The 12,667-nt window shown below is 43.0% G+C and overlaps 1 protein-coding gene across 1 annotated transcript in view; it reads left to right on the top strand.

Annotated features, from left to right (window-relative positions):
- KLHL13 (kelch like family member 13) overlaps positions 1-12,667 on the top strand; it is a 123,972-nt gene that overhangs the window by 37,602 nt on the left and 73,703 nt on the right. Inside the window, exon 2 of the mRNA XM_051968978.1 lies at positions 8,012-8,083. Within this exon, the coding sequence (XP_051824938.1) occupies positions 8,034-8,083 (50 nt within the window). The 5' untranslated portion in view covers positions 8,012-8,033. The remainder of the gene's footprint in view (positions 1-8,011; positions 8,084-12,667) is intronic.

The following is a 12,667-nucleotide window of genomic DNA, read 5'->3' on the forward strand; positions in this document are numbered from 1 at the left end:
AGCATCGGGACACTGGGGTCAAAGTGAGGTTAGAACTTCTAACCCTAATTCTGAAGGGATAAAACCGATGTACAAAACCTCCCCCAGCCAGGGAAGAGGTAAAGTAACCAAGGACTTCTTTGCACCGATTGGCTGGTGAGAATGAGGCCAGCCTGTTGCTGTGCGTATTGTACAGTCTGCTGCTTGGCTCTGGGTGTCTGACCTTGGCAGGGTCAGAAGTGCTGAAGCCCCCTGGGTGGTGGCAGCCAGCTTCAGCCTCCTTGGGACCTGGGCTCGGCAACCCCCTAGGACTGCAGTGGGAAAGGGCAAAGTTGTAAGTATAAAATCTCACTTTTCTGGGCACCCCCTCATCTCTCCCCTCCCCTCCCTCCTTCTCTCTCTTTCTCTGTATCTCTCTCTGTCTCTCTTTCTCTCAGTCTCTCTCTGACTCTTACTCTGTTTCTGTCTGTGTCTCTCATTCTCTCACTCTCCCTCTGTCTCTCTCTCTGTCTCTGTCTGTCATTCTCTCTGTCTCTCTGTTACTGTCTTTGTCTCTGTTTCTATCTCTGTGTGTGTCTCTCTCTCTGTCTCTTGTCTCTTTCTCTCTTTCACTCTGCCTCTCTGTCTCTGTCTCTCTCTCATTCTCCCTCTGTCTCTCAATGTTTCTCTCTCTTTTTCTCTCTCTCTCTCCTTCCCTCCCTCCCTTCTTCTCCCTTTCTCTCACATTGTTTCTGTGTCCCTCATTCTCTCTGTCTCTCTCTGTCTTTCTTCTCACTGTTTCTCTCTCACACTCTCCCTCTGTCTCTCTCTCACTCTCTGTCTCTCTGTGTCTCTATCTCACACTCTTTTTTACTCTCCATCTCTGTCTCTTTCTCTCTCTCTCTCACTCTCTGTCTCTCTGTGTCTCTGTCTCTGTCACGCGCTTTGTCTCTGTGTTTCTCTTTCTTTCTGTTTGTCTTTCTCACTCTCTGTCTCTTGTCTCTCACTGTCTGTCTCTCTCTCACTCTCTGTCTCTGTCTCTCACTCTCTGCTTCTCATTGTCTCTCACTCTCCCTCTGTCTCTCACTGTTTCTCTGTCTCTCACTTTCTCTCTGTCTCTCTGTGTGTTTCTCTGTCTCTCACTTTGTCTCTGTCTCTTTGTCTTACTCTCTCACTGTCTCTCTTTGTCTCTGTCTCTGTCTTTCACTCACTGTGTCTCTGTCTCTGTTTCTTACTCTCTGTCTCTTTCTCTGTGTCTCCGTGTCTCTCACTTTCTCTGTCTTTCTGTTTCACTCTCTTTCTCTGTCTCTCCCTCGGTGTCTTTGTCTCTGTCTCTCACTTTCTCTCTAACTCTTGTCTCTCACTCGCTCTGTCTGTGTCTCTGTCACTCACGGTCTCTGTCTCTATCCCTTTCACTCTCTCACTGTCCCTCTGTCTCTCTCACTCTGTCTCTGTTTCTGTCTCTGTCTCTTTCTCTGAGCTGTGCCTCAGAGGAAGATGCTAAGTCTCTGGGGCCAGGATAAAGGGGGAGCTGTGCCAAGTGTTGGGGAGGCTCATGGGAATGGTTGAAGGAGGGGACAGAGCAGATGGGGAATGGTCGTGGCTGACTTTGGCTGGCACTTCAAGTGCACAAAAGAGAGACCTGATTGGGAGGTACCTTGAGGGCTGAGCTTCTGATCCAAGCAGTTCCCAGCACCGTGTTTGTGCCTCCTTATACCCACTGAGGATCTTCCCACTGCCCCAAAACCATGTGCTCTTTTTCCGAGCTCGTGGAACTGCCTGAAGATTGTTGATCAGACAGTAGGTGTTCTCGGCACTGAGCACTTTGGGATCATTGAAAACACTGGGGAGTTTACCAGACGTGGCCCAGCTGTAGCTTCTCTTCCTCCTCAATCCTCTGTCCGGCTCATGTCGTCCGTGTGCAGTGTGTGCCCGCCATGGACCCACAGGTGCCCAAGAATCTGTGGCTCCTAACCTGTGCGGTGGGCACCTTGTTTTGTCCTTTTTGTTAAAGATGATTTTCACAAACTTAAATTGAAGATCAGTACAGCGCAGTAAAATTGCTTCATAACTTTTCATGTTTAAGGAACTCCCGGACGTAGGATTTCCCTTTCAGTCACCCCAAGTGCAAGCACAATGTGTATTTTTTATTCAATGTGAATGTTTTAAGTTGATTCTTCTAGAACTGGGTTTCTTAAACTGTGACCTGGGAACTTGTTTTTTTAAAACTTTTGTACTGACTGTATTTCTGCATGATTGGTTCTTTTCTGTCTTTTATTTTACACTTAAAAACACTGTTTGGTGTCTACAGGCTTTACCAGCATGTCCGGGGGCCCATGATGCAGAAATGGTTGGGAGCCATGCCCCACATGGGGCCTGGTGGGATTCAGGGCTCGATCCTTTGGGAGGGGAAGGGGGAGCACAGTCTGTCGGGGATCCTTCTTTGTCATGCCCTCTGTGCAGGGCGACTTCTCCACGACCTCGGTGATCTTTCTGTTGTCTGCTTTGATTGGTGGTGACTCCAAGGGAAACACTGAACCGAATGCACTCCCTGTCACATCTGGCATAAATAAATGCTTTTATTCTCATCACATGTCACAAATGAGGAGCCACCAATTGGAGGAGGGCCTTGAAGCTTTCCTTTGTTCCATAGGACTAAAGGCTGTTTTATTGCCCTCCTCCCCACAATAGCTGCAGCAGGATCTCATGCCTTCTCCACTTCTCAGTTGTGTGCCTGGGAAGACGGGCTGTGATGCAGACGGACAGTTGTGAGCTGATGGTGATAATAACCAGAGCTGATGCTTTTGCGCTGCACCGAGGCTCGCTATAACACTTTACGTACATCATCTCATATGTTCCTGCAAGAATGCCGTGAGATGAGGAGATGAAGGGAAACCATGGGCCCATGGCCAAGACCGGCCTCTTGATTTTCTAGAGACGACAAAAGAAAGTGTGTGGATCAGTGGTTGCTGTTTTGGTTTGCTTTCCTTTGAGGGAGGAGGTGAAAAAACTACCCAGCTTTTTTTCCCATTGTTTTCTACTCATCTTGAGAGAGCTGGAAAAACCAGGCTTCAAGCTATTACTGTTGTTTCTAGTGTTGACTTCTGCTTACAGTTTGATCGGGTCCAGCTACTCCAGCATTCCCAAGGGCCCTTGCTTCATCACGTGGGTGGGTATGGAGGGAGATAGAGGCCACATGCTGTGGGGAGGCACTGGACACTAATCCTTGGGGTATCTGTCCCATTCTACCACTCTGCCTCCTTCCAGGTCCCCCCACTGATGGTTTCGAGGAGGCTCTGACTTAGCTTTTTTCTTGCCAAGTTCCCTGAATTTTATCTCTCTCTTTGTCTCTCTCTCACTGTTTGTTTCTGTCTTTCTCTTTGTCTCTCTCTGTTTCTGTCTCTCTCTCCTTCTCTCCCTCCTTTTCTCCCTCCCTCTCCCTTCCTCTCTCCTTCCCTGTCTCTCTCGTTATCTTGCTATCTGTCTCTCTGTCTCTCTCATCTTCATCACTATGTTTTTGTCTCTGTCTCTATCTGTCTTTTTATCTTTCTCTGTCTCTGTCTCTCTTCTATCTCTGGCTCTCTTGGTCTCTGGCTCTCACTGACTTGGTTTCTGTCTCTGTGTCTGTCTTTCTGTCTCTTTGACTCTGTCTCTCTTTATCTCTCTGTCTCTTTGTCTCTGTCTTTCTCTCTGTCTCTGTCCCTCTCTCTCTCAACTTCCACAACTCTTGCTGTTTTTTTTTAGGTAATATAATACCATTTTTTAGTCTTTCATTATTCTTTATTTTTAAAGATTTGGTAGACTTGACTTTTTTCTCTTAGACTCACTAACCATCAGCAGAGCCCGGCGCTCCTGTTTCCCTGCTGCCCTTGGCAGCGGCTGTTCTGCCTCTGGCCCAGGGATGTTGTTTGCCCGCCGAGGAGATTTCCGAGCCTCCTCGAGATGGCGGCTGTTTGGCTCCAAGAAATGGAGCGAGGCAAATGCCTTGACTTTGTTGATCAAGAAATGAGAGTTTGGGGGACCTAGATTACTTTAGCAGAATTGCTTCTGTCTTCTCATCTTGACCTTTTTTTCTTTTCACGTGGATTTAGACTTTTGTTCTGTGGCTAGAGCTGGGAACACAGCTGAGTCCAAACTAAATGATTCCAGTCACTTCTGGTTGACTTTAGTTACTTAGCTGCCTGATAAATGAAATGCCTGTTCAGAAGAGCCATGACAAATAGCATGGGGATGCGGGAAAGGGTCTGAGCTCAGAATTGGTAGAGGCTTGGGTTCAGATGCTCTCCAGACCAAATTTATCTATTCCTTCTTGTTCACCAATCCTCCGTCCTTTATAAGTTTATTTCTAGCACTTGATTGGCAAGTACTCACCATGTGCCCTCTCAGGGCCAAGCCTCCTGCTAAGCCCTCTTGATATAAGTGCAAAAAAAAAAAAAAAAGAATTTTTTTTTTCTCCCAAGAAGTCACATTCTAGTATTTGAAGCAACAGAAGCCTAAGTATAGTCTAAGGGTAATTCAATGTGAAGTTACTTCGGAGAATAGGTAGCAAGGTGGGTGTTAGAGATTGGGGAGATCAGGAAAGGCTTCTCACACTAGGTGATATTTGAATTGTATATTGAAGGAGAAAGGGGTGTCTGACAAGGTTAAAGGGAGGTGGGAGAAGGCATTCTGGGCCTGCGGCAGGCTGGCTAGGCGACCCTCGGCAAATAGGGTTCTAGGTACTTCTCTGAGACGAAGTTATTACAGATAGCGCCAGTGTGTATTGAGAGAGGGAGTTTCTACACCTGGAATTTTCTGTGTCACGGAAAGCTGAGTGCTCCAGAATAGACACTTTTGAAATGTGATATTGGCGTCGACTTTTGTGAATTCCTTGGATAGGAAGGAGATCAAATCAATCAATACTTAACGGTATTAATTCAAGCTGTTCACTTGGAAGGTCAGATACTGAAGCTTAAGCTTAAATACTCGGGCCACATAGTGAGAAGATGGGACTCATTGGAAAAGACCCTGATGCTGGGAAAGATTGGAGGCAAAAGGAAAAGGCAGAGATGAAATGGATGAGTGTCATGGAAGCACCAAACAGAAGCTTGGCCAGACTTGGGAAGATAATGGAGGATAGAATGGTCTATGGGATCACAAAAAATAGAAAACACCTGAACAACCCAATAACAACAAAATTAAATCTCCACCGGACCTCTAGTGAATTTAAAATACCTTTCTGCCCCAGATATAGTGTATGTGGAGGACTTTACACACCTGAATGTGCTACATTGTGTGTGTGTGTGTGTGTGTGTGTGTGTGTGTGTGTGTGTGTATACACCAATCTGCCTATGTGAATATACATCATTATATGAATGTAAGCTACTAATATGTCTTGTTGGTTGCCGGAAATCAAAATATACTGCTCCACAGAGCTTTATTTTTTTTTCCCGGCTTGTTTGCTAATTAGTTAAATGATGACACCATATGCAGAGGAAGGATACCAAGAGTTTACTTTTTATTAATGAAATACTTTGAGGTTCAAAGTGCTTTCTGTCCCTTATCTCTCTGTGTCCAAATGTCGATGCTTGTTTCCTCCAGGGTGAAAGTAGCACGCATGCCCCTCCGCCCCACTAGAAAAGGATCTTTTCTGTTGGAGATCACCATGCTGTTCATGGCTACATTTATTTTTTGGGGGGAAGGGGCACAGTTTTAAATGGAACTTTGGCCTTTTCCTTTCAAGTCAGTACCATGTTGAATTCACCTAGTGAATTAGACTCCTTTTGTGCTCTTTTCCTTGACCCTGTTGCCCTCTTTCGCTCTGGAGAGCTCTGGCCCTCCATAGTGAATTGATTTGCAAACAGGGTCTTTCTGGGGTTGAACTCCTTTGTACTGAGATAATGAAATGTTCCCAGAGGAGAGTCTTGGAGAGCTGGGCCTTTGCCATGGGCTGAGCCCGTTGTGTGGCTGCCACACTGTGCCCGGATGGGTCAAGAGCTCTTTGGCGTTTTCTAAGATGTCATTCACTGCATTCTGCTTTTCACACAGTTTGCAGATTTTCTTTGTTTGACTTCTTCATTTTCTTAAGATGATTGCCATGCTGTAGCCCCACTTAAAAAGGAGTTTGAACTTGTAACACAGAGGACAGATACCTTTTGTGTCATTAGCCCCAGGAAGCAAGACCATTTGATAATGTAGAATGAAGCCTTAACTGTTAGGGACCAAAATCGATCTCTTGCCCGGTAGGCCTTATAAGGCTGGGGAAACCTTCCTAGAAGAAGCGGCCACAGAGAGTCAGTATTCGGGCTGGCCTGGGCCCCTGTGGTTATCGGGCCATGCCCTGGCTCTTCTGCTTGCTTCTATTAAAGAACTGGCCTTGTAACCTTCTCACTTCCGATCCGTCCCTGGGGAAAAGCTCCTTCCTGGGAGAATGGCCTAGCTATTATCTCCTTGCTGTGAGGGCCTGAAGTGTGAGCCGCTTACCAGGCAGAAGCCTCTAGGGATCCTGGACATTGGGCAGGTGAGTTTATGGGCACTTCTGGAAAGGAAAACACAAAGGACTTATATAAAGCAAACTGTTTTAGGAAGACTAAAGTTCTGGTTTTGTAAACTTCGCAGACTTTGTGATTTCCTGCTGGCTTTCATTTGCACATGACTTTCTCCAGTATTTTTGAGTTCTAGAAGCATACTGATTGAGCTTTTCTTCTCTATATTGTCCTGCTTAGGGTTTTTTCTTCAGATCATTTAGTCAGCTTTTACTTGGGGATGTGGTGGGGTGGGATGAGGGCTGGCGCTGACCCCAGTATGGGTAAAGTGGAAAAAGGTCTGGCCTGCTGCTGTGAAGACATCGGGACCTCTAATCTCTTTCTCCCATGTGCTGTTGGGTGACCCCGGTCAGGTGTTTGCCTCTTCTTTGTGGGGCTCGTGTTTCTCTTCTGTGGCTGGGCTGAGAGAGCTTCTCCATTTCTGGCTTTCTCTATATCTGATCACAGACTATACTTGTGGGTGGTACCTTGGTGCCAGGGCCTCAACTAGGTGATCTGCGGAGAGGTGGAAGACAGGACTTTTGCACAACTGGAACCTCACAGCACACATTCCTGGAGGGGCAGAGATTGGGTGGCCCCTTGATGAGGGAGGGTTATAGAGGGGACACTTGTAAGGCCCGGTTTTTTAAACTAGTTTGCCGCAACCCCGTTTGGAATCTGGTAACTGAATGTGGGCTTGCAAAATTTGGTTTTATTCTCAGTAAATGTCTGATTTGTGTACCTATTTTATATACCCATATAACTGGGATCATGTCAAAATTTCTCCAACCGAGAGGGATTGTGAGTGGCAAAAAATTTTAAGAAGCCTGGAACAGATGACTTCTGACCTCTTGTCCTACTCAGATCCTGTGGCTGAAGTTGGTATTGGAGAGAAAACCCGAGAGCATTGCAACTCTGATAACTTGAAAAGTTAGGTTCTTTTGGTTGGCCCAAGGAAGCATGGGAGGCTGCTCGGACACTCAGAAAAGTCTGAAAGCATTGACGGTTAACCATTTCTGGTTCAACCAGAAAGTGAGTGTGGCTGCTACAATAGAGATACTCAAGAAGAACAGCAGCTTCAGCTGTACTTAAAATTGCTTTAAAACGAAATGTCGTGGGCATGGGAGTCACTTCCCCTAGAAGCATTTTCGGTGGCCTCAGCTTGGGGAGCACTTACATTAAATGATAGGAGTCTTCTGGGGCTCCATCGCACTCATCATTTCTTATGGCAAAAATAATTAGTTATTCCCTGAATTTATTTTCCATAGCCTTTGGTGGAAGTGAGGAGGGTGTGGAGATTGCAGATGGGCTGTGGAGGTCAGGGGACAGTCAGTCCCAATGCCAGTTTGACATATGGACTATGGCCAGAGGGGTTTTTTCTTGTATTTTGATCAGTTTCTTTAAGAGAAGAATTTATTTTCATAATATGACGGGTTCCATGAGAACAACTTTGCTTTTTTTAGTTATATAAGTAAGATGGTAAGAGTGACAATGTGACATTTCAAATTGTGTTAATTTTGGTGTTCAATTTTTTATTTCTTTTCTGGCAGGGCATTTACCCACCTAGACGTGATGGACCATTCATTGCCCAGAGGGAACCTGATATCTTTAATCAATGAAAGGTAGGTTTAGGAATGTAGTTATTTTAGAAATGAGATGAAGGATTCATTAAGGGCTCATTATGGTCCAGGCACAACCTTTCTGCTCCTACAGCTTCCAAATATGAGGGGCTCCATAAAGATTTGCTGCTGTGATTGGACTGAGACAAGGACACAAGTAAATGTCAGTAGTGTTAGAAATTGGACTAAGGTGGAGGGAGAGGTTAGGTTGTGTTGGAAATCTCAATCAAGATAAGCCAAGTGTATCATCCTCAGAGGAATTGGATCAGTTAGTGAATGCTGATTCCTTCCAGGTAATCCATAGGGATGCCTAATGAGCCCCCTCCCCAAATGTGCTTTTAGGACCTACTTTTTCAAACAATCTAAGGACTGAAATTGTCTTTTCAATATAAATATGTTGACTAATATGGAAATGTGTTCAAAATGATTGGGTGTATGCATGTATAGAAATATCTATATGTCTTATATCAGATTGCTTGTTTTCTTGGCGAGCAGAGAAGGAAAGGAAGGAGGGCAAAAAAAATTGGAACTCAAAATCTTACAAAAATGAATGCTGAAGATGAACTTTAAATATAATTGGAAAAAATAAAGTACTGTTGATTAGAGAAAAAGAAAAAATATAAATCCATGTGTTATGTATCTGAGAGTGGGAGATGTCTTAATGTATTTTGAATATTTAATAGGAGTCTTTGAAAAATGCTGATATATGTATATGTATTATGGGAACATGAAGGCAAAGTGTTTTTAATAAAATTTTATTGCTATATTTTGTGTTTTTACACTGCTATAATTTTCTTCAATATCTCTCTCCTCTCGGAGTCATCTTGGAGATGACAAATATTTTAAAGACAAAAATAAAGGGGGAAATTGGCATAATTGATCAGTAAAATTAAAAAGTCTGAAAATATATACCACACTTAAGGATCACACAACTGTGCAGAGGGATAGGCTTGGGGCTGGGGAAGGGTCTTCTCACAGCTCTTCTTTGGTGTCTTTGAAAGTGTTCTTTGTAATTTTGCCTCATTCATCTGGAGTTTTTTCTATTTGCCTTTTGGGAGTTCTTATGTACAACCCTCTTGGCTCTTGGTCTGATACAGGTTATACATGTGCAGTCATGTAAAAACATCTCCATGTTCGTCATTTTGGGGGAAGAAAATTTGTTTTGTTCAAACAAGAACAAAAAAGAAAGTAAAAAATAGTTGGCTTCTGTCTGAGTTCAGATTCCCATCAGTTCTTTTTCTGGAGATAAGATAGCATTTTTTTTATCATGAACCCTTTGGGATTGTCTTGGGTTGTTGTAGTGCTAAATCATTCACAGTTGTTTATCAGATGGAATCACTTTTACTGTGTACAATGTTTTCCTGGTTCTGCCCCATTCATTTTGCATCTGTTCATATCTTTTCAAGTTTTTCTGAAATCATTATGTATGTCATTTATTATGGCATAATAATATTCCATTACAATTATGTACCACAACTTGTCCAGCTGTTCCTCAATTGATGGACATTCCCTCAATTTCCAGTTCTTTATCATTACAAAAAGAGCTGCTATAAATATTTTTGTGTGAATATATTCATTCTTACAGAAGGCTGAAACAGTTTCTGCCTCATTCTTTTTAAATTCATTCTTTTTTGATAGGAAGTGGAAACACTACAAGCCATCAGCATCATAATAGCATGCTTCAAGTCTCTAAAAATGTAAATTAAAATAACTCTGAGGCTTCAACTTATTCTCATAAGAATGAGAAAAATGAAAAAGGATGAAAATGTTAAATGTTGGAGGAAATGTGCCAAGATAGCTACACTTGATACGCTTTTGGTGGAACCATGAAGTTGGACAATAATTCTGAAAAATCATTTGGAATTATGCTAAGAAGTTATTAAAACATACATACCCTTTAAAATTCCATGATACCATTTTTGGCGTATAGTCCAAGAAGGGCAGAGATAGAGGGAATATTAAAAAAATATTTATAGTAGCAGCTTTTTTTAAGTAGCAAAGAACTGTAAATAAATGCTCCTTGGTGATTGGGAAATAGCTGAACAAAGTGTGAGTTATGAAAACAAGGGAATATTATATTAATATTTCATTATATTCATGTACCAAAATTTGTTTAGCATTTTCTAGTTAACAGACATTTACTTTGTTTCTAATTCTTTGCTATTTCAAAAAGTATTGCTGTAAATGTTTTTGCATGTATGGTGACTTTTTTCTTATCATTGACTTTCTTGGGGTATAATTTTAGTATATCTAGGTGAAAAGATATAGATGTTTTAGTTCTTTTATTTGCAAAAGTCCAAATTGCTTTCCAGAATGGTTGTATCAGCTCACTGCTTCACCGGATATGCACTGGTGTGATGCTTTCCCATGACCCCCACAACTTCTGGCCATTCCCATCTTTTGTCACATTTGCCAATTTGTGGGGTCTAAGGGCTGCTTTGATTTGCATTTTTCACATCAGTGATTTGGACTGTCTTTCACATGGTTGTAAATACTTTGCTATTCTTCTTTTGAGAACTGCTTATTTCTATCATTTGACCATTTAGCTTTTGGGAAATGGCTTACAGTCATATCTGGGAAATGACTCATGGTCATATTGAGCTAGATCTAGATGTGTTCAATATTGATACATCTTGGATACCAGGCCCTTATCAGAGAAATCTGATCCCAAGATTTTGTCCCCCATTCTACACTTCCCTTCTTCTCCTTGCTACCTTACTTTTGTCTGTATAGAAGTCAGTACCTCTGTCGTTTGTTTGGTTAAGAATATGGTGCCTCTTGATGTCTATGGCAGGATCTGATCTCTTTCTCTGACTTTTATAGTCTGGTCTTTAATATTAAGGGTATGTATCCTTTTAAAAGGTATTGTGGAATATGGTGTAAAGGATTTGGGCTAAGCCTCCTTTCTGCCAGATGACTTTCCACTTTTCCCAATAATTTTGATTAAATAAAGAGTTTTTCTCTAAGTAATCAGTTTTCTACTTTATTGAACATTGTGTTTTGGAGTTCCATTGTTTCAGATGAGAGTATTAGGAGACATCCTATCTTGTCCCAGTACCCCGCCTCTGGAAAATAAATACTGTTGTCATGCTGGGTTGTCCAGTTGACTGGAATCCCACAATGTGATGTGCTAGTAATCAAGTAAGATTGGTTGTTGTTTATGGAGTGCCTGAAGGTGTGCAGAAGCTCCCATTGCTCTCTGAATTATCACTGGAATTGTAGATGGAGGTTCTTTCATTTCCAGCTTGGTGTAAGAAACGGAGCCAGGCATTCAAGATGCTAGTTGAAGGCCGGCCAGCAGAGACGAAGGAGTTGCCCATCTCCCTCTCAGTGGCCTTCAGGAGGGTGGCTGGATGGGGCCTTTTTTTTTTTAATAACTTTTTATTGATAGAACGCATGCCAGGGTAATTTTTTACAGCATTATCCCTTGCATTCACTTCTGTTCCGATTTTTCCCCTCCCTCCCTCCACCCCCTCCCCCAGATGGCAAGCAGTCCTTTACATGTTGAATGGGTTACAGTATATTCTAGATACAATATATGTGTGCAGAACCCAACAGTTCTCTTGTTGCACAGGGAGAATTGGATTCAGAAGGTAAAAATAACCCGGGAAGCAAAACAAAAATGCAGATAGTTCACATTCGTTTCCCAGTGTTCTTTCTTTGGGTGTAGCTGCTTCTGTCCATCATTTATCAATTGAAACTGAGTTAGGTCTTTTTGTCAAAGAAATCCACTTCCATAAGAATACATCCTCATACAATATCGTTGTTGAGGTATATAGTGATCTCCTGGTTCTGTTCATTTCACTCAGCATCAGTTCCTGTAAGTCTCTCCAAGCCTCTCTGTATTCATCCCGCTGGTCATTCCTTACAGAACAATAATATTCCATAACATTCATATACCATAATTTACCCAGCCATTCTCCAATCGATGGGCATCTACTCAGTTTCCAGTTTCTGGCCACTACAAACAGGGCTGCCACAAACATTTTGGCACATACAGGTCCCTTTCCTTTCTTTTAGTATCTCTTTGGGGTATAAGCCCAGGGGGCCTTTTTTGAGCACTTGCTCATCATGACCCTTTAAGACACTGGCTGTTTTTATAAATGAGTGGCCATAGACTTGTTTCTAGCATGTAAGCTTGTGGACTTCTTATCCTTGCTTAGGTCAAACCAGGACAGTGAATCAGAAGGGAAAGTCTCAGGCTGGAAGATGCCTATAAAGATGAGTTTATCTCGGGCTGTTTACCTAGCAGCAGTAGGTAAACTCTGATGTGTTTTGTTTGGATAACTGGAGAGGGAAATACAGACAGACACATGGCTCCAGATCTGGTGACTTTGCAGAGCGCCATTATTATTTCATCCCGAGGTCCTGCAGGCTTGCCATCCACTCCCTTTTCCTGTGGTCCTAGCAGTGCTTCAACTGGAACAGCTTGCAGCCTGGCAGGGATCGCAACCACCCCCCGCCCCGGCAGAGTTCAGGGGTGTTCTGAGCCATTTGTTATTTGACTCGGCCTTTTTTGGGTTGGTGTTTAATCCTGAGGTCCCAGTGAGGACGCTCCCTCTATCAGTGCGGTAAGTGGTGGGCAAA

The sequence above is a fragment of the Antechinus flavipes genome, chromosome X (assembly GCF_016432865.1).
Source record: "Antechinus flavipes isolate AdamAnt ecotype Samford, QLD, Australia chromosome X, AdamAnt_v2, whole genome shotgun sequence".
In the NCBI taxonomy this organism is placed as follows: Eukaryota; Metazoa; Chordata; class Mammalia; order Dasyuromorphia; family Dasyuridae; genus Antechinus; species Antechinus flavipes.